Below are 26077 nucleotides of genomic sequence, written 5' to 3'. Positions count from 1 at the left end.
TTATATAAATGTTACATTACAAAAAAACAAAGAAAAATTACTCCAAGGACAGGATGACAGGACACTGCTTCTTTAATATTCAATTCTGCTCCAATAGAACATGGTACAAAGAAGGACCCAAGTCTGAAAGAGGAGAAAAAGAGAAATAATTCAAGAATCTGTCATTGCGGTGTCTTACTTATACACATTGCCCTCGTGTTTCACCTTAAAACTTCATCAACCAGAATGGGAACTTGAAAGGTTGACATCACAAACCACATTCCTACAGGATGGTTTGCCACCATGGAGAAATGCCAGTTTCCTAGAACTGAAAACCCGCATAGATTTAACACCCAGCAAACACCAGGAAAACTTTCACAACAGGACTAAATTCGCCAAGGCTCACAGGCCTTTCTTCCAAAATCAAGACAGATTTTAAAAATCAATTAGCCTTCTAAATTTATACCTCAATTATTTTTCAGTACTGTTTATTTCTAAGCAGAAAATTATTTGCTCCCTAGTCCAGTTACTTACAGATAGGAGAAGTAGGCAGGTTCTGTCTAGTTTGCACCAGAAATAATGAGATTGAGCTGTTGCTGAACACCCTCCAGATGTTCATGCAACATAATCTGGGTGCTGGATTGGACCCATTGTGGGAGCAATGCTTTCTTGAAGCCCACTTCCCCTAAACATATCCAGATGTAGCAACAACCACAGGAAGAGCTCACAGCATGTTCCATATTAAGACCTCAATTAGGTTCATAAAAACACAAGAGACATGGTGGATCAGATGAAGATCCATCTAATCCAGCATTCTGTAAACATAATGGCCGACCAGATGCCTGTGGGAAATCAACAAGCAGGACAAGAGCACCCTTTCACCCATGTTCCCCAGCAACTGGTGTACAGAAGCATACTGCCTCTGGCAATGGAGGGAACATATAGCCATCAGGACTAGTAGCCATTGAGTCTACTCCTTCAGAAATGTCTGCAAGTCTTTCCACTGTACAAGTATGTACAATGGAAGTATCCAGGATCTTGAGGAATCTAAGAAAATGCTGTTCCCATGGTTCTCAACATCCCATGGCAGATCTAGAGGATGGGTGGAAAATCTTTTTTCCTGTCAAGGTCCACATTCAGTTGGGGATCACATGCCAGCAGTGGGCAGGACCACCCACCCCCCTCTCTCTTTCTGCCACCCCATTTTCTCTCACCTCCCCAACAGGCTGGAGGGACACATTGCTCTTACCAGACATCTGAACTGATCACTTGCAAAGGGATTTTGAAACTAGGCCTTGCCCACCCATGACCTAAGGCCAAATGGAGATCTACTGTTGGTATCCATTGTAAGCCTTCACACAGGCAGGGGACTTCTCTCTCCATACTTTGCCTCCCCACGATAAAGTGCTCACAGATCCCTACCCTGCAAGTAGGACAGAGAGAAACAGAGAGAGGCAGAGGCAGAGGCAGATAGAGAGAGAGAGACAGACAGACAGACAGACAGACTATCAAACTTGCTATGAAGTTTGGGGTTCAGGTTCCTGGCCAGCCTTGCCTCTCCAACCCAATTGGCTCTCCAGAACACTTCAAGATCTGTCACTTAGGTGACGTGTATATGCCAAGTTTGTCTACATGCCTTTGACTATTCAATAACCAGTTTTCCTGCATTCATTCACATTCTGTTTGTTGACTCCCTAGAGGTCATTTCACATCTACAGTGGTGCTTGTTGTACTGGTTTAGGCACTACACAGGCATTGCAAGTGTCCTGGAAGGGCAGTCCAAACAAACCGGGTATTGCAATCAAGTTTCCCCAGATGCAAAAGGCTTATCTGACCTTAGTTGGCTCAAAAAACTAAGTTCATATGACTGGTCTCAGAATGCTTCGGGGAAAATTGTTCTAGTTCTAGGAGGACTTCTAGCAACTCTTTTCAACCAATTGGGCTATATTCTTTGCCTAGGTTTTGCTAATATCCATGCAACATTAGTTATACACCACCAGTGTACGGAGTTATATAAGCAAGAAATTGGCCTCAGCCAGAAGTACCTTCCAATCAAAACTTAAAACAGCAGGAGGGTGAAAGAGGTGGCATTAACAAGAGATGAATGCACATAAAATGCTGTTATGAGCACTTTGACTTTGTTTCGGTTGGAAATGAGGGGTAAGGAGTTAACATGCCTTCTCTTAGATGTTGTGTCTGTGCAGGGTGGGGATTATTCTGATAACCGTTGTTTATATAGATTATTAAGTAGAATACAGTCAATGGGCTTCAACAAATAGCTAAATAATAACAAGGAAACATCATCATCTTCATGTACTTAAAATGTTACCTTTCAAATAGTATTAAGGGTAAACCCTACACAGATTGTCACATTGTCATGATCAGCATTACAACAAATATTTAGCTCCAAGCCATTTAAACTTCCTTAAGAGGCTCTAAAGAAATTAAATGTGAATAGACAAAGACTTGGAAGCAAAAGGCAAAACATCAGAGCTAAAGCTTACTTAGCAAGAAATAATCTGATGCTTGTCATATCGCTGCAGGGAGTTCTTGCTTTGAAAAAACCCAACTGTCAAGAAACTTTATTTTTGAAGGGGAAAAAAGAGAAAGATTCATAACCATACCATAGCACCTGAATATGTTCCATTCTAAACCAAAAGAATCCCATGTGCTTTTATTGAATGGGAGGATAGCACCCACCCACCCAACACCCCCCAAAATCCAACATATAATAAATGAAATCCTACTAGATACTCACAGTCCAGCAGAGAATGGCAAACCCAAACCAGGCAACACCCCAGGCATGTCTGTTCATTGGGCCAGCAATGGTTTCATAGCAGCCCTGAGGAATCAGAAAACAGGAGTCAGACAGAAGCCTGCCTTTGATTCTTTCTTCAACCATGAGAATGGTTTGGTCACAAAATCAGAATCTGATGGTGTGGCAAGCAAGTTACCTGCACCCAAACATCTTGCGTTCAAGATCTACTTCTCAAATATAAAGGGAGAAGTGGAGCCTGCAACCAATGTGCTGTGTGGGGTGCTCCAGTTCAGAGTTCAGTTAGCCAACCATGCCTTCTGTCAGGATACTCCATTCCATCCCATGATTTTTCATTCCCCCCCTCTCCAAAACACTCAGCATTCTGTGGCCACTTACATGTTACATTATTTTGGGCTCCCCTTCCCTTAGGCCCCTCCTCAAAGATGTTTTCTATTTCTACAAACTTTGGGATTCCCACAGACCTATGATACTTCCCTTTGACAATAACCTGGTTCACACATAAGGCTAAGCCACCATGGGTTCATTTACCTGCGAGGATTTGCGGCAGGCAATGGCTGCCATTTTGAATATGCAAGCCATGGTGTGCATGTGGCATGGCTTGTCATATTGTGTGAACCTGGGCGGCGTGGGTTATGGAAGGATTAAACAACCATCGGATAACCCTAGAACAACCCAGCATAAGCCTTGCATAACCCACAATGCCCAGGTTTGCATGACATGACAAGCCACAGCACACCTGTCATGGCTTGTATACTTAAAATGGCAGCCAGCACACATCGCAAAACTCTGAGTTAATGAACCCATTTGTGTGAACAGGCCTAAAAAGTCTTGTGGCACTTTAAAAAGCTAAGATATTGGTTATGGCATAATCAGATGCACTCTGATGAAGAGAAGTTTAGTCCACCAAAGATTATGCCATAATAAATTTGTTAGCCTTGAAGGTGCCACAAAATTGTGGTCATTTTTTTAAAAAAAATTCCACTAATATCACATGTACAGCAACTTAATGAAGCAATGTGGTTCTGAGGATCCTAGGTCACATTGACTAGCACCCATGAAGAAGTCACCTACTACTCTTCTTTGTTGAACTGGAATTACAGAAGTTAATATTAAGTCTCTGACCAACCTTTGTGTGGAACATCACGTATCTTTGGGGGGAAACTTAGTGGGAAAGCAGAAAGAGAAGAAGGAGACAAGCAACCATTCCTAAGCTCAGGGGCTCAACCTTTTACAATATTGTTGGGTTTCAGCAGTCCACCGAAACTTTCCAGAGAGGAAGAATTTAGATAAGCATTTGAATTACTGCAGAAACAAGATCAAGAAGAAATTCTTACTGTCTTGTGGTAATAGCCGGACACCCCCAATTTGCAGCCATCCGAATTAATTGCCACACCTAGGGTATCCATAACACAGCACTGGTTTGGCCAGGGAAAATCTGCATCGTTGTTCACCATCCTAAAAGTGGAGTTGTACGTCTGCCAGTCTGCTGGGCCATTCACACCACAGCATTTGTCCTGGGTTTAGAAGAGGGGAAAGTTGTTTGTTCAGATTACAATGATTAAGCACCTACCTATCATTTTAAAAAAATAGAAATTTGTTGCAATGGAAAAAAATGTGACCCAATGTGGGATGGGCATGCATTCAAGTTATAGCTAACATCTCCCAAGTTCCATGAAACCACTAGAATATTGCTGAAATGTAGTAGTGCTAAACAGAATGTGGCGATCACTTCAATGGGTCTATTATATTAAGGTTTCCCATGATAGGTGAATTTACAGAAAATTACCACTTGGAATCACATCACTGGAAACAAAGTTTTTGCAATTAAGTAGTCCAGAGCAATTTATTATTTAAATTCACACAAAACAAGTTCCAGAAGGAACTTGTTCATTTCAAAGATAAGAAAGACTACATGCAAGAGCACTACAGAGTCTTGAAATATTTAGCAGAGCATTCTTAATGCTGGAGTGAATCAGGGTCACTCTACAGCTCCAATCATAATTACCTGCAACATGAGACGATTCCAGGTCTTGGTGATGCCAGCGCTCTTCCATTCATCGTCACTGTTGACTGGTTGTGGATTCTGGTATTTTTCCAGCATTTGCTTCAAGAAGAGATTGGGCGTGAGCTGTACGGCAATGAGAGAGAAGAGAAGAAATACAAGCATCAGGATGTTTCCTTTCTGGAGAAGACTCTAGAGAGGATGGAAGCCTACATTCCTAACAACATCCTGCATGTGTTACTATGCAGTGGAGGCTGGTGGCTCCAATGTCATTGGAATGGTGAATCTGCTAAAGGTTTCAGTCAGATCTCTAATGGAGCTATCCAAGGTAGAGCCAGAGTTCTGATTTGTTCTATCTTGGACAGCTCCTTTACAGTTCTGACTGGTTCCACCTTGTATAGCTCCAGTGGAATTTTAAGATGTTTTTGAAATGTTTTTAGGATGTTTTTTAACCTTATATATTATGTTTTTAATTGAGTATTATGTATTTTATCGTTTATTGTTGTTTCCTGCCTAGATCAAAATGGAGAGGTGGGTAAGAAATAATAATAATAGTAACGATAATAATAATAATAATAATAATAATAATAATAATAATAATAATAATAATAGTTAAACTATGGAATTCACTACAAGATGTAGTGATGGCCACCAATTTGGATGGCTTTAAAAGGGGGTTGGATAAATTCCTCGAGGAGAAGGCTATCAGTGGCTACTAGTCCTGATGGCTAGGTGCTACCTCTGGTAAGCCTATATACACCAGTTGCTGGGGAACATGAATGTCAGGGTACTCTTGTACCTGTGTCCTGCTTGTGGCTCCCTGGTCAAAAGCTGGTTGGCCAATGGGTGAACAGAGTGCTGAAGAAGTGCAGACCATGCTGGTCTAATCCAGCATGGTTATTTTCTCATGATATGCTCTTTAGAGTTTTGACAGAAACCCGGAGCAGATTTACCACCCGACAACAGAGCCACCAGCCTCCACTGCTGTTATGACCTTAAGGCTGAATTCTCCCTTCCAATATGAAGTGGTAAATAATTTAAACAAAACACCACCGACTCCCCTATCCAAAGCTTGACAGGAGACTACTTCACAAGGGAAGCAAAAGGAAAATTGTGACTGGCTGGCCTTTCACAGCTTCTTCTGCCCAAACATTTGTTTGCAAGTGACCAACATCCTAAAATTATAGGCTCCAAGTTTCTTTGGTCTACAGAACCTATTCATTCCCTTCTTGTCTTGGCAGGTGCAGGCTAGAAGCTTTCCTTCCCACTGAGCAATAACAATTAATTCAAACCTTGCGAATTTCCCACCCAGCCATCATCTTCATTTCTCTTTAGAGCCTCAAGCCTTTCACAGATCTGTGTCCTACATCCTTTTGATGCTGACGCTGAAGCTGAGAACATGTGAGAGAATAGACCAAAGAAGAAGGACGGACAACTTACGAAGTCTCGATGCACTGCTGCTGTGATGCTAGAGGCAACTTCAAAGGCAAAGACAATCATCATCAGGATGATATACTAAAACAAAACAAAACACACAGGCACACTTAGTTCTCAGATTTAGATGTACAAGAAAAACAGAAACACACGAGAGTTGGGCAGTGGTCCAGCTTGGCAATTTTAGACTTGGCCTTAATGGCCTTATGGAGGGATGCCCTTTAGAAGTCCCTGTGGATTCTTTTAGTTTAGAAGAAGCATACAACTTAACATTGCTCTTCTCCCACTGCTGACATCCCAAGCTTTACAACTCTTTCCACATTCCTAATATGTTAGAGCAAAAACAATAACAACACACCAAATAATTTGACAACTGTGAATTAAATAAAAAAATGCTCTAAGCATTTTAAATTCACTTAAATCGCATCACCATCATGAATACAGGAATACAATAGAGCTGGCTTCTGCTACCCTGATGCACATGGGAATAAGCACCATTTTGTTGTAGAAAAAAATATATTTTAAGAGTAAAAATAAAATGAGCATCTGTAGCCATGTACATTCCCAGCTACCCACTCCTTGACTATAAATTTTTTTAAAAAAATAAGAAAGAATGCGCTGGCAAGCAGTGTTAACCACAGAGGGACACCAGCGTGCCCATGCTGGTCCAGGTGCTAATGCCATGTTCCTGCTTGCCACTGACTCCATCACCTGCCACTCTCTGGGTGGTTATTTGAGGACTTCCTGGCCTATGGAACCCTGGACTATAGTCCCAAGATCCCACAACGGGTAGGCTCCTTATTTTTCCTTCTCTGTCTTTCAAGATTGAAAGATTCAGAAACAGGAGTTACAGCTGCTTCTCTCTCTCTCTCTCTCTCTCTCTCTCTCTCTCTCTCTCTCTCTCTCACACACACACACACACACACACACACACACACACGTGTGTGCATGCATGCGTGCGCACGTACATACACCCCTTCTCAGCTGAATGTTTTAACTGTCTCCATCAATAAAATGTTCAAGGCAACTCAAAACACTATCGCTCTGTCAGGTTATTTGAGAAGAGGCTAAGCCAAATGGTTATCTAATAGAACAACTCTATTGCTAAGGGTAGTCTAGAACAACAACGTAGTTTATACCTGACTGCCTCAGTTCAGATACAGTGTCACCTATGGATGGAACAGCAGCATAACAGTTAAGCTCCCCATTACAAGCATTTCTACACAAGACTGTTAATCCATTGTATATGCTTTCGCTTTCATCACTGAATTTAAATCCAAGCTCTATAAAAAGATCTTTTCATTTCCTGGGGAGAATGTGGATGGGGGGGGGAGAAACATTTCTCTCTCTCTCCCATAATACTAGAACCCAGCATAATCCCATGAAGCTGACTGGTGGGAGACTCAGAGAAAAAACAAGCTGAAGGCAGGGGCGGAACCAAGGATAATCTTGCAAAATATTGTTTGTATAAAAGGGGTTTAATGAAAGTGCCTACGTGTTTCGGATGAAAAACATCCCTCCTCAGGGCTGATTTCATTGAGCAGACAACTGTAAAAACCTTGTTGAATGAGCCCTGAGGAAGGACGGTTTTTGTCCGAAATGCGTAGGCACTTTCATTAAACCCTTTTTATACAAACAATATTTTGCAAGATTGTCCTTGGTTTTGCCCCTGCCTTCGGCTTGTTTTTTCACTCCCTCACGGGTTTTCCCTTCTCTTCCTGCATCTGGTGGGAGACTCAGGACAGATAAAAGGAAGGACTTCTTCACACAGCGCATAGTTAAACTATGGAATTCACTACCACAAGATGTAGCAATGGCCATCAATTTGGATGGCTTTAAAAGAGGGTCTGGATAAATTCCTGAAGAAGAAGGCTATCAATGGCTATTAGTCCTGAAGGCTATGTGCTACCTCCAATATCAAAAGCAGTAAGCCTATATACTCCAGTTGCTGGGAAACATGGGCAGGAGTACTGCTTGTGGGTCCCTAGTTGACAGCTGGTTGGCCACTGTGTGAACAGAGTGCTGGACTAGATGGACCCTCAGTCTGATCCAGCATGGCTCTTCGTCTGTTCTTATGCTTTTCTGCTACATAATCTCTAAGTGGCACTGTGCTATAGCAGATTAGCACAAATAACACAAGTAGGAAAATACCTTTTCTTTTGCTTTCAGAAATAACCCATTTTTCCCCACTCAAAAAACCCCCCAAACACCTTGGGAAAGTGTTCTTAAAAAACAGAAGTTAAACTGGAGGACTGTGGTCATCCAAAGAACCTGTCAACAACCATGAGTAAGGTATGACAAGTGCACAATAAATATCACATGTTGTAAAGCTCTACATCTCCACTCCACCCCAACTCTCTAGTTACTTTTAATCCTTACTACGTTAATCTTACTTTAAAAATACAATGTATCTGATTAATAATAGTGTTAGCATAGGTAACACCTATGCTAACAATAGTCCTCAAAATGAAGAGGTTTCAAGACATTCCGATCATAACAAGTAATAATTTGGCAACTGAGCTGTCTGCACAGCATGTTTTGCCTTTGTGGCTAATGTGAGCTGCAAATAATGGATTCAAAACCATACTTCATCTGTAACTGTGAACTGAAGATCATAGTCTATCACAAGCTGTTCAGGAATTCTAAAGTCTGCAAATATGTTCAGTAACCTGTCCATAAACACAATACAGTATTTCTAAGTATCTCAAGAAATAGTCGACCATCATTAAGGAAAGCCGTCCCATATATTCATTTAGATCAGGTACTAGCCTCTTCTGGCAAAGATGTTTTGATCTATGGCTTTTTGCATTGTGAATATTCCAGGCCAAACAAACCTACACAAGTGAGCACTTTATGGTTTATGCCTTTTCTGGTTTATTTTATTTATTTATTTATTTATTTGATGTGTACCCCCATTTTTCTGCCAAGAAGAATAGCACTCAAGGAAGCAATGGCATTCAAAGTGGCCCTACAGGACCCTGGACTTTGAGCCCTAGCCACCGTGCAGTTTGGTCTAATTGTGACATTTTGTAAGAGATGACCTTCATGGACAAGATCTAAAACTCCTTTCCTCCAAGTTATTGGAATAACAATGCAGTCTCCTTTTCCTATCAGTCCATTGGGCTCATTTAACTGTCCACTAACAGCAGGTCTAATATTTATTTATTTATTTATTACATTTTTATACCGCCCAATAGCCGAAGCTCTCTGGGCGGTTCACAAAAATTAAACCATAATAAAACAACCAACAGGTTAAAAACACAAATACAAAATTCAGTATAAAAAGCACAACCAGGATAAAACCACGCAGCAAAATTGATATAAGATTAAAATACAGAGTTAGAACAGTAAAATTTAAATTTAAGTTAAAATTAAGTGTTAAAATACTGAGAGAATAAAAAGGAACTCTAACCATCCTAAATGTATGTAGCCAATAACAACCTGAGGTTATTTATCTGTCTTGGTTGCCTCATGTAACCCTTTTTTCAATTCTGGTCTGTAGGATTCCACAGCTCAGACATAGGCTGTCTCCATGTGGCAACATATAGTTGGTTCTGTAATTTTCTCTGTTACACTTGCTTCTTCCATTTTCTTTAACTCATATTCTAGTTTGTCAAATAATGGAAACAGGAATTCTCTATGGCAAATGTACACTATATTGTTCAGCATTCACTTTCAAGTAATGTCCACAGAATCTTTGTTTAGGAGCTGAACATTTCCAAACATCCCCTCAACATGCTCTATTTCAAGTGCCCTCCTCATGCCTTGGACTGCAACTCCCATAGGCTCCAGCCAGCATAGCCAATAGTAAAGGATTATGGGATTTGTAGTCCAAAGCCTCCATAGGACACCAGGTTGCCTACCCTTGACTCTATTTTCTCTTACATCTTGGCACCTAACTGCAGCTGAAGAGGTTATCAGCTTTTGATCCTCTAACTGCATAATCGCTTTGACCCTTGCATCATGTTTCTACAGAGACTTGTGCCATACAGGTCAAGGGACTTCCAGGGCTGTTTAAGGTGGTGTCAGCAGGTTTCCGCACAGGAGGTGGATCAAGGTGAGAACACATTCCTCCTGATATTACTGCCACATCAGTACCTGCATCAATTTTAAAGCCTACAGGCTTGCCACTGATGTATCATCAGAGGCAATAGATCCAGGAAAAGATAGATCTGGACTGTCATCTCTTACTTCACTTACAGTATTAGTATAGCAGACTGTGGCAAAGTGGTTTTTCTTTTTCTTTTACATTTGTGGCATTGGGCTCCTTTGGCTGGGCAGCCCCACTTGGGCTGTGGCCTATCCCACATCCTCTACATCTAAACTCAGAAAAGTCTGACTTCATCTGGGGATTTCCAAGGAGGTTCTTGAGTTTTGCTCTTTATGGATCTCTTCTGTTAGGATTCAGTTTACTGGTGAGTTCCTCCAAGGTTCTTCCTGGTAGTTTCTGTTCTCTATTCTGAATTTCAACCGTGTCAGAATGACTTGCCATTTCCATTACAGTTAAATCTCTCTGCATTTGCAGTCTGACAGTCCTCTGTCCAGGATGTTGCTCACTACTCTGTCTCAGATACGTTTTTCCTTACTTTTCTGCTATCTCATACAGGGCTCTCAAATACTCCACTGACTTCTTAAGATTTCAGACTCTCTGATGGAAACAGTCCCTCTCATAAACGATGTTACATTTAGGAATAAAAAGGCTCATCAGATCTGGCCAGACCCTCTGCATAACCATTCTTCTGATTCTCCTCATAAGATTTGGTCAGCTCCCCTTTACATAGCACAGAACCTGTACTTCTCCAGTCTCCTTGTTGAACCTCATTGCTATGCAGAAATTAGCAAATAGTTCCTTCCAGTCTGGCCATTTTGAGGGTCTGCTGAAGTTGAAGCTTGGCTGAAAACTCTGCTACAGAAAGCAATTCTTGTAAGGTTTAAGGCTTAGGCTTCTGACACTATGTTTCAGAGAGGAGGTGAGACCAGGAGAACCACCGCCCAGGAGAACCACCTCCTCGTTGCTAAGAACATTCTAGAACAGCACAGCTGACAGCAACAGCACCACCTATGGTTGGAATAGCAACATAACAGCTGAGTTCTCCATCATGACCTTTCTATAGCGTTGCATCTGCAATGGTTCAATCACACCTGCATGTCATCCTGTAATATTGCAGCAGTATTAAGTGATAACCACAAATGCTTAAACAAGCCCTTTCATAACCTCCCTTCCCCAAACATTTGAGGTAAACATTGGCAGAAGGATTCCATGATTTGTGGATCTCTCATACATGTCTGGCTTTGTATACTAAATTTGAGAAAAATATTTTCTAAGAAATAAACCTTTTTTTCTTTCAGTTTTGAAGCAAAAAGTTGTAAATGCATATCCCATGTTGTGGAAATCATTCCTACCCCATGTGCTGGTCTTCAGTAACAACATCATTTTCAAAGAGAAAGCAGTTCCTTATAAACACTCCATTCCTTGTAGATAGTAATAGTTAAAATCTCCCTTAAACTGAAGATGTTCTTTATATACTACACTACATTTTTAATCACAGTGCACTGGAAGATGTCAAGCTAAAGATATGTGGTTATAATTCCTTCAGCGACATTCTTGTCTTGCAACTCAATTTTGTGGGATGACAACAGCAAGATATAGGACGATATATCTTTGGAATGAAATATTTCTCACTTTTTTGCCATACCTTTCACAATGACTGACAGCACACATATCTGCAACTGGAAGACAGTCTCAATTCTTTTGTGTTAGGACTGCAATAAGTTTCATTTGTTCAGAAAGTGCCAACACTCATGATTGTTCTAGTTTCTGGAACTCTCCAAACATAGTATTTTCTTGACAGCCTAGTCATTGCTATCTCCCACACAGTTAGCACTATTAAGGACATTCCTTTGGGCAAAACGCCAGGGTTACGCCAATACGCAGCTGCCTGCCTGATTTTGTAGATCATGAGAACACTACACACTCTTAGTTACTGTCTAACTTGCCACTAGGGATGTCGGAGAAATCCAATTGGAGGTGGGGTTCGATGAGTTGTCCTAGATTTGACCCCCTGTAACAGTCTGGGCACCCACCCTGGACTTGATTTCAGTTCCCGCTGTTGTGCCTGACTCGATCTGCAGTGAGTCAGGCCACTTTGCGGGTTTTCTGGACATTTTGAGCACTTTTTCCCCTGCAGAAATCGCTAAGAAATTCACGCAAACTGCAGAACCTGTGAACAAAAATATGCACAAAAATGTTCCCAGACTTTGGGCAAAAGCTCGCAAACACAAATTGAGCTGTACATGCCATGGAACTCCATTGAGTCAAAAAAAGAATCGGATTTCCCAGCATCACTACTTACCACCAGCAGCATTGTCCTGTTTGACTTTAGGACACCAACAATACCAAGGACAGCCATACAAAAGAAACAGAAGCCGGTGAATATCCCAATCCAGGCAGCACCATAGATGTCATCATTATCAGTAGCTTCCAACAATGGATACAGTGAGTGCTGATCAGACACGAAGAATATGCATTCTGCCATGAGCGCAAGGCCACAACACTAAGAATCAGAGAGACACATGTCAGTCATCCCAAGCAAAAACTAGCTGTTGTGCTTGACCTTAGGGGTATTTCTACATGAGGCTTTTGTCCTGCACCTTTACTGAGGCTTCTGCTTCCAGATTCTTTGCAAGTTTAAGATCGGCTCCTTTCCATGTGCTTTTTCCCAGGGTTTTTCATTCTCCAGCTTTCTCTCTGTTTCACTATACAATTACTAGATGATGCTGTGGTATAGCAGAATTGTGTAATTAACAAGACTCTCATTCCACCATTTCTAAATAATACCAGATTTTCCTTGTTAAGAAAAAAGCACAGGAGAGCCCCTGGAGGATGACAACATCATGTAAAGGACCTGCAAACTACTGGGAGTGAACAATCATGAGTGCACAATAAAAGCCTTGGGTAGAGCGGTTCTAAGACAAAAGCCTGAGCCCATACTGAACTCGTGCTCACTCCTCTTCTACGTATTAAGGGTCTTCCACATGGAATAATACTTGTACAAATGTGTGACGAGATGCACCACATATAGCATTTCCTGACCTAGAAGGAAATTACTTGCCCAAGTTAGTGCTCCGTCCCTGAATTTCTTTATATGAATGTTAATATCTCATTAAACAGGCACTAGCCTCTTTGCAATGTCCATTGCTTGTGTTTGGATTAAGGGTCACATTATGCCTCTTATGCCAACAATACTTCCTCCATCCCAACCACCCCTTTTTTTAGAAGAAGAAATGCTGATTTTGCGCGCATCTATTCAACACAGATGTCTTGTTATTCTTCTCTTACTTTTTAGAGAGTGAAAAGGGGGAGTTATTTCTCAATCACAATTGAGACACCTTCAAAATTTTCTCCTGCATCCCCGCATCCCCCACACACAGTTAAAAATAATGCCAATTTTTTAAAAATGCACCTCCCCGCCCCAAATGGCATCTTTAATCCAGAAAAGAAACCATACATAGGTACTGCAAAGAGCCTCTTTGGGGACAATGAAGCTGGATTTGTACATTTATCCACACATCATGACAACTCCCATAATGTTTGAGTGCACATGTGCGATCATTTCAAGAGACATGATAGCAAGCCACTGAAAAGTGTTGCTCAACCCAGCAAGTTCCTGAAGCAGAGCTTGAACTATTGGGTGGTACAGAAATGTAATCAATGAATAAATAAAAGTAGCCATCCCTTTGTATCCCAGTTCAACTTCACTTACCCCCATGACGACATTCCCCAGGATTAGCAAGCCTTGGAAACATCGCACACCATTATCACCTTTTGCCATTTTCAACTTGTCATGCAACCTAGAAGAAAGTTACCATTTTATCAGTACTGCAGTTTTTCTCAAGAGTACCAGGTCTCCATGCTGTCCTCTTACCTCCTGCCATTGAAAACAAGGATCAAGTATACCCAAACGAACATACATCAAGCTTGAGATAGAAGCTTCAGAAATTTATTGGGCATTTCTGAAAGCAGGGTTTTGCATTCTTTTCATTCTTCCGCATGGAAGATGGAAACGTTGTGTCATCAATAGTGCATGTGTACACATTTGTAGAATCACTTTGAAAGGTAACCCAGAAATAATGTGAGAGCTGGTAAAAGGTTAAAGCAGAGCAAATAGGAGTGTGCCCTTTATTGGGACCAAATGCTGCTAAAATGTTACCCTATTTCTTCGATTTGAAGACACACTTTTTTCCCCATATAAACATCTCTAAAAATGGGGTGCGTCTTAGAATCGCGGGTGTGTCTTAGGTTTTTTTTTCTGTTGGTGGTACTGAAATTAGTGTGCGTCTTACAATCGAAGAAATACGGTATCTAGAATGCCAAGCATATCTTCAGGTTAAATACACACATGGGCTCAACTAAAGCTGATCTCAGTGTAAACCAAGACTAGGAATAGAAAGTTTCATGAATCTTAAGAGCATCCTTGATTAGCCAAATAGTCTGCTGCAGGAAAAGAAGAATAAACACAAAGAGGGTTCTAGAAGGGCAACATCTGATCTCTAAATATGGGCTATGTTGGCTAGGGCTGATGGGTGTTGTAGGCCAAAATGTCTGGTGGGCCACAAGTTGCCCACCCTTGGCATGAAGCATGTGGCTGTATCAGGTGTTGCGATCACTAGGATGCCCTGTAAATGTTACTGGAGCACCACAGAAAGCACTTTTCAATGAGAAAATCCCATAGTGCTCCTGTAACATCCCCCTTCATGCCACAGCCACCTCCCATGCCAATTCCCTGAGAAAGATACATGAGGTCCACCTTGCCCATTCAACAATGGGCCTTTAAACATTATACTAGTGCTATTGGCTGTATGCACTGAAAGCCATCTCCCACAGTGCTAGCAAAAGAGAGCTTCAGCTATTGGGTGGTATAAAAATGTAATAAATAAATAAATAAATAAATAAATTGCTTAAAATGACACTCAGTTCTTCAGTTTCTCTGGCATTACCTTACGTCATCCATGCCAAGCAATGCAGGTTCTTCCAAGATGGCCATATTGAACAGATCAGGTTGTTCCAAATGGGGGCTTAAATTTTAACTGAGGGATACTTCCCATGTTAACATTTTCACGCAAACACAGCAATGACTCACCTACAATAATATATTTGTTTTGTAGATGGAAATTGGCGGTGTAAGGATTTGTTCCCCCACCCCTAGCTCAATACATAAGATCATGTCATAAGTGTGGACCTACATACATGGAAGTGTAACTGCCAGTAACTTCATTTCTTACAACGCCACTAGAATTTTGATATAGTTTGGCAATGGAGGCTGGTAGCTCCAATTTTGGTGGGGCTGTGAATCCATTCTGGGTTTTAGTCAGAACCAGCCAGAACTCTAAAGGAGCTATCTAAGGTCCTGAACTTATTTTGGGGATAGGGTTCAGCACCTTTGGTAGCTCCTTTAGAGTTCTGAGTAAAACTCAGAATGGATTCACAGCTCCACTGAAATCGAACCCATCAGCCTTCACTATAGTTTGGAAATATATTCAGCACTGTTTCAATTCACAATTGACACATTCACCTTCCTTCAGAATCCAGTTTCAGGATCACATGGATCACATTTACTTGTACATCACACCACCACTTTGAGGTCTACAGATATGGAAGGTTTCCATCAATTCTCACGCCCATCTCCGACCTGTAAGGCTCCTTCTACCTTGGGCTATGGCTTCTGCCGCATGGTTGAAAATGTCGCCTTCCATTTCACAATGGATTGCCTGCAGCAAGCCTGACTCAACCTTTCTAGTGAGAAAGTCACACCCAAACCAGAAACTAAAACTATGCTGCAGCATCTGTGACAGAACAGGCACAAGGAGATACCGTGAAGATCCAGTTGCAGCTAGAACACGGGAGACCAGGAGACCGACATTCCAGTAGCATTTTTGAAAGTTCTGAGCTCCTCTACCCTGCATTCCCAGTCCCAGGTATTCTCTGTGGAATTTACACGCCGTTCCCACAGGACCCATACATGCGCACATGGGCAAGTCTCATAGATTGAATAAGGCCAAGGTCTCTCAATTTCTGCTGTTCATCCACTGTTTTAGCTGGACACACTAAGTTTGTCTGTGGTGTGGCTCATGTCTTGCCAACATCATCTAGGGCAGCAGCGGTGAACCCCTTTCAGCATGAAGGCAGAATTGAATTTAGGAGAAGAATTTGGAGGGCCGCATTCCAATGGTGGGCAGTGCTGAAGGCAAAAGGGGGGCAGGCCAAAGGCAGAAGGTGCAAAAATAGACCAAATAGACCAGCATATTTTAACTTAGAGCTAATTGAGCCCAAGAGAGGCATTTAGAATCAGTAAAAATACACACACTTAAGCTAGGAAACCAGTAAATAACAGGCAGTCAGGGAAAAGGAGTAGAGCCAAGGGAAGGGGTTGTGGCCATCTGGGGAAACTCAGAGGGCCAGATCTGGACACAAGGCAGGCCAGGTTGGCTCACGGGCCTGAGGTTCAACACCCCTGGCCTAGGGGTTGCCACCTTTTTCATGCCCAGAACCTCTTCACCTTTACCAGATGAGCCTGATCCACAGGCTGAAATCAACAGGTGAAGCTTTTCTACTATGGATAGCAATGGGGAAAGCTGCCCCTATCAATTCCTGCCCATGGAGGAGTAGGCTACTAGTCCTGATAGCTTATGCTACTTCCATCATCATCATCATCATCATCATCATCATCATCATCATCTGTATACCACCCCATAGCTGAGGCTCTCTGGGTGGTATACATAGGATAAAACACTTAAAAACAATATACAAAAATTTAAAACCACAAAAACATACAATTTAAAACCACAAAAACATACAAAAACAAACTATTAGAGACAGTATGCCTATCTACTCCAGTTGCTGGGGAACATGGGCGGGAAGATGCTGTTGCACTCATGTCATGCTTGGGGTTTCCTGTGGGCAGGTGGTTGGCCATTGTGAACAGAATGCTGGACTAGGTGGACCTTTGGTCTGATCCAGCATGGCTCTTCTTATGTTCTTATCCTTAAAGGTTGGGTTAAAGATGGATCCCAGGTCTGAATTGCCAGTTGAATGCTTTTTTGACAAGAAACCTGCATCTTTTCTTTAGGGTTCGCCTCCCCCCCCACCAAAGTCTGACCCTGTTCCTGTCATCAAAGGCGAGGTTCCTACTTGCAGTTCCATTCTCCCCCCCCCCCCAAGGACAAACATAAAGTGGCAAAAAATGTTGCAAAACTGGCTCTACAGCTTTGAATCCACTTCCCCTGGTACGCATTATAATGTTGCACAGTCATTACACACCTAAATCGATACTTCTCAGAAACCATAACAAATTTTAAAAAGACCCATAAAAATGGTCTGAAAAATACTAGGCTGTAGAGGCAGTAATAATGTATGGGTAATAGAATAGCAAGTATTTTGTGCACCGCATGAGTCAGGCATTACAGTAATGGGAAAGAGCCCTAGCGCAGATTGGCCCCAAGTGGTCACCTATACTCACAAAAAACTTCTTTAGTGCTAACAGTATCCATACTGGAACACAAAATGATATGAAGCAAAGCTGGGAGCTGGCACCATTATTTCCCTACCAGTTAAAAGTCCAACTCTCTCTCCGAAAGAGGGATATTTCTATGTGGCCTGCCAGATGCCTAGCCAAGGCATCAGGTAGCATGCTGACAATGGAGGATAATTCATATTTTAAAGCCATTCAAATTGTAATGCTAGTCTAATATCCTAGCTGTAATGAGTTATGCCTTTGCTCTTCAGCAAACAGGTTTAAAGGGATCAAATGGGAGCTGCAGCTTGGATGTAACAATACCTCCTTCCCAGTCAAGGATGATTGGGGCTTAGTTTCATTGCTGAGGGAGGAAACAGCTTTGCTTTTAAAGGCTGCAGAACAATGAGAGATTCAACTCGTAACTGATTTTGTTGTCATGGAATTCACAGATGGCAATAGCACACTTTCCTGAGCTCCCCTTATCAACCTATGGCTCTATTAGAAGCCTTGGTCAGGAGAAGTGGAGCCCTAACAATGTTTTGAAAAGGATTTCCAAAGCAGTAGGCATGCTAGTTTGTCAAATAACAACAGAGTCTTGTGACACCTTAAGGAGCAACCCTATGGCTCCTAGGCAGCATCTGGGAGAGGCATAGGATACTTTGTATTCCCAGATCCAAGGTCAGAGACACTGCTGCCCCCTGCAGCTGGTGTGGAAAGGACTGCACCAGCTGCCTCTAAAGTTGGAAAAGCTTGGAGAGGGAGTAAAGGGGGCGTTCTGGTGCTTAGGGAGAGGAGGGGATCAGAGACGGCCAGGATACGAACTATCCCCAGGCCTCTCCAGCCTCCTTTCCATCCAAAGTGTGGCAGCTAGATGGGTAAAAAATATCCCTCTAGCTAAAATGGAGAGTGGGAGGAGCAGTGAAGCAAAGATTGGCCCCACCGCATCGCCCACTCTGCATTTGGATGATCGTAAGTCTCCAGGTTTGGAGGCTTACCATTATCAAGGGCTGCACCCTTAAAAACAAAATAAATAATAAAATCTGAATTCTTTACAGAGTGGCAACTTTGAAGGCTTTGGAAGCAAATTTTAACCTCCCAGGGCTGCACCTCACTGCTGCATTTCACCAAAATTTGGTGGCAGCAGCAGCAGCAGCAAAACAAAGGCCTAATCTACACCAAGCAGGATATTTCACTATGAAAGCAGTATATAAGAGGCAGGAGCCACACTACTGCTTTATAGCAGTATTGAAGCACACTGACAAGTGTTGCAGCCCACTGACACATACCATATACCACTTTCATACCGCTCTCATAGTGCAATATCCTGCTTGGTGTTGATTACACTGAGGGTTTAAAGCTACATTTGGCCTTTAAATATAGAATTTGCCCTTTTTTGGACCCTGTTGCAGTTTGCCACCGAAATTTAGCAGTAAGCTACCAATTGTTTTGCCGCTGCTAGAAATTCAGCAGCAGGGGCCACCCGAGGCCTGTGGGCCACATCTTGCCCACCCGTTTTACAGCAAACAGAAAAATATCAAGAATAGAATCTCGGATCCGGGTGATTTGAATAAAGAAAACAGTTTTTAAAAAAAGACATGCTACATATGTTAATTGGCTCATTATTGCAATAAGGTCGGTATTATCACCCAACATTTTGTGAAGAGCAACTGTAAAGGTAATCATCACTGACTGTATTTTTGTATTTCAATTCCATCTGACAACACAGTCCACCTGGCATGTTGTATCTAATCTATCAATTTCAGGTTAAACCTTCATGCACCTGATGAAGTGGACAGTGTCCATAAAAGCTTATGCCAGGATAAATATGTTAAATCTTTAAAGGGCCACAAAACTCTTCATTATTATTATTTTAAAGGTGTTGGTCTATCAGTTATGGTTGGGTGGGGGAAGAAAGAGGCTAAAATGGATACTGAGTTGCACTCCAAACCCACAATTTTATCGAAGCTACAAGGGGGGGGGATCTACACTACTGCTTTTAAAGCGCTTTAAAGCACTTTGAAAACGTTTTGAAACCTGTATATGCAGTGTGTCCTGGGCCCCAACAGTTGTCAAAACTGTTATAAAGCGCTTTAAAGCAGTAGTGTAGATCCCCCCCAGGAGAACTGTTGCTGATCCTAAGCATGTTTACTCCAAAGCTGCACTGAAGAATAGGGACTTATTGTAAAATATTAAGCACCAATTGGAAAGCAGGTGAACATTTCAAAATGCTTGGTTTTGTATCCTTCCGCCTAAACAGGTAACGTCCGCACTGTTACCTTTACAACTCTTGGGATCAGACAATATTTTCCTTCATGCCACAGAAGCCAAAAATGTCCCTGCTCAGACCTGTTCATTAGCAAGTTGAACAGGCTTCTTCTTTCCTTTTTCCCTGGAGCAATCGCTTAGCCCTCATCTCATATTCACATATGTATTTATTGTCCCCAAAAAACACAGGACACGCGTGCTTTCAGGGGCAGAGTTCTCATCTACCCTCAGCTATTTGACCAGTGCTGATGAAGAATGCAAAAGAAAAACTCATACCGGCATTATGTAAGTGATTGATATGAAATAAAAGGTAGAATGATGTTACAACAAAACACCAACGCAAGAGTGTAGCCATAGACTCTATATTTTTGTAAAATTTCAGACAGGTAGTTGTGTTTGCTTGCTATAGGGAAAACAACGAAGACTCCCATAGCTTAAATCTATTGGCTATGTTCATATGTCACAATAAACCAAAATTACTGGTTTCATAAGCCAGAATGTGAAGAAGCAACTCCTTCCCTGCCACTTTGCCCCTCTCTACGCACGAATAGCAAAACAAGCCGAGATTCGGCACTTAAACTTAGCTTCCTGCGATGCGTGAATCAGGAAGCATTGTTATGTGCTTGCAAACAAGCTAGGATTGGAAGCCAGCTTTGAGCCAACATTCAAAACTGATTGATGGAGCCTGGTTTATTTCCTGGTACTTAAGCATAGCTCCCAGTTCATTTGTCATGTGAAGCAACAATTAAATGCTGTATCTCTACTTTTTAGCTTACTCACAGCTACGTACTTCTCATCTACATCTCAGTTTATTAAGCTAGGATTTTTGGCTTCATGTAATGTATTCTGATCCAGCGTTCACAGACCAATACCCATAAAAATTTGCATAATTTCATAGTATACTTATTAGCCTTTTAAGGTGACACAGGAGACTGTATTTTTTTTCTGCAATCCCCTGTCATTTTCAGAGGAAATGACTATTTTCCAGATAGATGCCACTCAATCCCAACTCAAGCCAAATACCTCTCTGCCTATGAGATAAATATGCATGCCACTTTATGCCAAGTAGGACCAATGCTCCAAAGTATTTTCAGCTGCCTGTCTCAAAGCCAAGTTAACGTTACTTTAGGGGGGTCTTTCCCAGCACACCTAGTATTTGTGGTGCAAACCTAGGCTTTTATAGAGCAGCTACAATTTCACCCTATAAGAGGAACAGGCAAGTATATCCAACCATGCAACATATTAATCAAAAGCTTCAGCCTCTTATTTCATCTCTTAGCATAATTTCTAAGCGTTATCATTTGTGGATTCACCTTATCTGGGAGCCTATAGCATATCAAGACCTCACCCCAACTTCTGCTGACTATCCCCAAAGATAGATAGCTTGATGCAATAGGTTACTACTTATCTTTGGGGACAGACAGTAGAAAGACCATCTCTTTTCCCATGAACATGCCTGATTATTTAGATAATCTTCTGAGCTTCACAGCCAAGTGGGATTAGAAACCCAAGTCTCCCGATTCCCAGTCCACCCGTCTAACCACTGCATCACACTGGCACTTGCTGCTTCCTCACTCATTTCTGCCTTGGATTATTATGAGCAAGAACAGATGTGTTGGACTACCACCTCCATCTTTAGCCACACTGGGTATGGATAATGGGAGCTGTAGTACAACGTATCTGGAAAGTCCCAGCCTGGGCAAGGCTGTTCTATGGGAAGGAGCTTGTTCTTTTCCTGTCATGCCATGGACATTGAGATTCCAGGTGTATCACACATTAGAAGCATGGATAGCATGGGGTGGTGATGAGGGAAAGTAGTATAAAGGGAAATAATAGAACCCCTTAAGGAGATTATAGCATTGCAACAGGTATGAGAAAAGATTATATACAAAACCTGCAGCAGTTCAGGGTAGTCCACATAGTTCACATGTTTGTTCACGAAGAATTTGACCAAAACACACTCTTTAGAAGGTCTATCCCCTGGTCTTTGCAAGTGCGGAAGATGCTTCTATGGTACAGTCCTCGACATGTTTACTTAGAAGGATATTCCATGGTATTCAGTGGCACTTAGGGCACAAACCTATGCATTGTTTAGACAAAAAAATGTTCCTACTACTTCAAGCATTCCTCAGCCAGCAACGCTAGCCAGGGAATGCTGGGAGGTAGATCTTTTTCTACCTAAACATGCATAGAACTGCATCCTTAGAGGATAATCCACTTACTTCCATGTATGTTTGTATAGAATTGCAGCCTTATGGATGAAATATATTTCGCTTTTACCTTTCCTATCCAGTCTCACGGTCAGGAAGCTCACCACCACCTATGCCCATATCACCCCTTCACACCCCAGCTCAAGGAATCTGACAAAGCTTTCACCCCAGGAGTTTTAGAACAAGAGCAGCGTTAGCTAATCCATTTTAAGGGCAGGGTGTTGACACCAGATGCTACAATATACCCATTGAGAGGCATCTGAGCATAATCAAACAAACACAAAATTTCTCAAAGTTGGCAAGGCTTCCCCCAACCCTGCATTGACATTACAGATCCATGTAGTAACATGCCCTGAACATACTTCATTTCATTGGAACCACACCTCTATTTCACCAATGAACCCCACACAGCTTTCTAACTATTTCCCATCTGGCAGTAGAAAATGCCTCGCCCCAAGGCTCTGTGTGTCTGAAGTGCCGTACCTAGCAAAATGGGAGAAACTCAACCATTAGTTCTGTCTATTCGTATCTATATAGTTAGAGAACAACCTCAAAGTATATTCAGCACCTTAAAATCATTCTGCACGGTTTTTCCCCCAACCTTCCCAAGTGCTCTCCCGATGTATTGGAATGCAACTTCCATCATGGCCATGCTGGCTGAGGATTATGGGAATTGTTGTACAACACTCCTGGGTGGTACCGAGTTGGGGAAGACATTTTTTTAGGGCTGTGCACTGCCTCAGGCCGAATCCCCGAAACCGAGGCGAGGAGGGCTGATTTGGAGGGTCTCACCTTGGTTCCGAGTCGGTTCTGGGTCAGCCCAAGGTGCCCTGAAGATGAAGCTGATCAACACTGAAGCTTCAGGGCACCTTGGGCCACTTCGGAGTGGCACTGGGCCGCTCTCCCTGCTCACCTACCACCATTGCTGCCACCGCATCGGTCTTGCTGCCATCGCCATTGCTTCCGCATCGGTCCTGCCGCCATCACTGCCACGTCACTCCTGCAGCCATTGCCATCACCGCCACATCACTCCTACCGCTACTGAAAACCAGGCTGTGATTTTAAGATATCGTGGGGGCTCTGTTTGTGGCCATAGTTTGTGGCCATAGAGGTACTAAACTGTTTAGCCCCTGTGATATCTTAAAATCGCGGCCTGGTTCTCAGATGCGGCGGCAGCTATGGTGGCAGGAGCAATGTAGCAGTGCTGGTGATGGCGGCACGAGCAAGGCAGTGGAGGCAGCAATGATGGCAGCAGATGAGCACTGAGAGGGAGGTGAGTCCAAAGGACTCACTGCCAGCCTTGTTACCAGCTTTCCTGGGTGCCGGCTGCACAACCAGTAGCCAGGGACTTGAAAGGCTGAGTTGCCTCAGGGCCCCTACATCTCACCTCAGTTTTGGCAACCCCCCCCAAAGAACCCCAAGTCAAATCGGGGCTGTTTTGGGTGCTCTGAACCAGCCTCCAAGGCGAATCAGGGGGACCATGCACAGCCCTACTTTTTTTCTCTTTAATTTGTCATTGTAGACCTTTTATTGGATAAGTAATGGGAATTTGGTACATATACTTTGAAAAGCATCAAGAATGCTAACATACAGACAGGTAAGTATGGCTTTACAATAGAATTAACAACGTAGGTAACATAGTACTTAGCCAGTGATATTATCCAGCAATGATTGTTTTAACAGTTTTACTGTTGGAAAGTTATTCTACTTCTTCTCCAGTGGGAATCATAATAAGATGTGGTCATTATTTGCTATAATTACCCAACTATCTGTCTTTTGGGCCCCATATAGGCATACTGCAGACATGGTTAGAGATGCACCACAACCATTGGGTTGGATCCAGGTATACTCATACTTAAAACGGATCGATTGAAATCAATGGGATTCAAGATAGTCAACAACTTAAGTCTCAGTAAAGTTAATGGGTCTCTTCTAAGTATGACTAAGTCTGGTTTCAACCCAGAAGGTGAGGTTCTTTCCATTTTAAGTGTGAATGTACCCCTGAAAAGTTAATGCCGGTAACATAATTGTAGGAGTTAGCAAGCCTGCATTACATTCAGTCCCTTTTAACAGATGGAGGAATCAAGGCAGGGCTGTGGTTGGCCACTTGCCAAGGGCCCACAGTCCAACAGGGCCCACAAACATGAACGCCCCCTCTCCTCCTCCTCACTATTGCAACCTGCTTGTTCACCTGCCTCTCACCACACACTGGTTCCTTGCCTGTCAAGCAAGCAAACAAGTGGTAATAATGATGAGAACAACAAGAAAGTGCAATAGCAGGTAGAGACAATGATGATGAGAAGTTAGACTCGTGGAGGGAGAGGGCCATTAAAGGTGTCTCGCTCCCAAGGGCCCTCCAAAACCTGGAGCCAGCACTGAGTCAACGTTTTGAAAATGTCTTTGCCCAAACTCCAGACAGAAATCACAGCTGTTGGCACACTCTATGTTGTTATATAAAATGAAAACAGAATAACTAAACATGTACATAGTGAACTATCAATACTCACATTTTAGGCGGGGGGTGGGGGAAACATGAAATAGGGATTTCAAAAAATAAAAATCAATCATCTGGGGAGGGGTGTATGATGGGGGCAAAGCTGTGACACAAAACACTTCACTAGCCTGCAATATATTGCATGCTTTCTTGAGGACCATACTCATTGAACCCAGTGGGACTTCCAAGTAAGATCAGACTTCATGGGTTTCTTAAAAATAGGGCAATGGATTGGCACTCATGATTCGAGAGGAGATAACACAGGAAGAATAAGCGATTCCACCACAAACTTAAAGTTTAGAAAAACATAAAGAATGCACACCTACTTAGATAGCTCCAAGCATCTCAATTTAATACTCTTTCCAAAAAGCAATGTTATCATCCACTTAATGTACTGGAGCAATCCCTTTAAGCTGCAATCTTATACAAACTTACTTGGGACTAAGACCCATTGGACTCAATGGGAATTCCTGGTGAGTAGACACATATAGGATTGCACTGTAAGATGAATGAACCATGCAGAAAGCTTTAGGACATGTGCATTGCTTTATTATTATTATTATTATTATTATTATTATTATTATTAACATTATTGAACCAGAAGAAACTTATCCTTTTATCGTGTGTTTGCTCACAGAAGACAAGATTCTTCACAAGACCATTTCCTTTCTCTTTACTTGTATCATAGCTAAGCAGCAATGCCTGGTGCTATTGTCATTACTGGTATCATTCTTGGTTTCCTCTAGGGAATAGATTAAAAGCTTAAAACTGCAATTCTTAACATAGATTAAATTCTATGGAATCTAAGGAATTTAACTGTGCAAAGGACTGCAATTTAGTAAGCATTATCAGAGAAAAAGAGCATAAAGAGGAATTCAGTTTTAATGTAATAGTCACCATTCTATCAACTTTAAAATAACAACAACAATGACAAAGAAGGAGAAGGAGACATTCAAATTCAAAACAGAACAGTAATTCAGAGACCTAAGAAATCTTTACTCACTTTCCACCCTCCTTCCTTCACTGCTGGAACCCAAACACACATACACAGTGCTCAGAAATTTCCCCCTCAGTCACGCTTTAAAAGAGCCCTAGGCATCTCAGAACAATGGTGTATGATTGGTGGGAGGGCGTATCACATGACATGGCCCTCCATCTGATCCAACCTGTTCTTCAGTTGTGATATTAGGACCGGTGGGTGTCTCTGGTTATGAGATTCTCTGATTATATTGGAATGCTGTTCATTCACCAAACTCGGTGGTGTTTGTATTATTACATTCTGTCAAACATGGACAGGTGACTCATCTATATGTGATCTTTAAAAGTGCATAGGCAAATAAATAAAAATAAGGATACACAAAAGGCTGTTACTACTGTTGCAAAGCACATGCAAAGAAAACA

The 26077-nt window shown here is 42.1% G+C and overlaps 1 protein-coding gene across 1 annotated transcript; it reads right to left on the bottom strand.

Moving 5' to 3' along the window:
• Nucleotides 1–49: 49 nt before the first annotated feature.
• On the bottom strand, nt 50–25746 carry UPK1B (uroplakin 1B). The gene is made up of 8 exons (XM_063127651.1): nt 25680–25746; nt 13958–14045; nt 12548–12748; nt 6201–6275; nt 4764–4886; nt 4093–4272; nt 2738–2821; nt 50–123 (listed from the first exon to the last, which is right to left on the bottom strand). Exons 2-8 carry the CDS (start codon nt 14024–14026, stop codon nt 73–75), a joined length of 783 nt encoding a protein of 260 aa, XP_062983721.1. The 5' UTR covers nt 14027–14045; nt 25680–25746; the 3' UTR covers nt 50–72.
• Nucleotides 25747–26077: the final 331 nt, after the last annotated feature.

The sequence above is a fragment of the Elgaria multicarinata genome, chromosome 5 (assembly GCF_023053635.1).
Source record: "Elgaria multicarinata webbii isolate HBS135686 ecotype San Diego chromosome 5, rElgMul1.1.pri, whole genome shotgun sequence".
Classification (NCBI taxonomy): domain Eukaryota; kingdom Metazoa; phylum Chordata; class Lepidosauria; order Squamata; family Anguidae; genus Elgaria; species Elgaria multicarinata.
This window is presented reverse-complemented; position numbering and strand designations above follow the sequence as displayed.

Coding starts and splice junctions, on each gene's coding strand:
- UPK1B (XM_063127651.1), bottom strand. CDS start 14,026: ATGGCAAAAGGTGATAATGGTGTGCGATGTTTCCAAGGCTTGCTAATC. Junction 4,887..6,200: donor CAGCAGTGCATCGAGACTTC/GTAAGTTGTCCG, acceptor ATTGCCGTACAG/CTCACGCCCAATCTCTTCTT. Junction 4,273..4,763: donor GGAATCGTCTCATGTTGCAG/GTAATTATGATT, acceptor TTCTAAACCCAG/GACAAATGCTGTGGTGTGAA.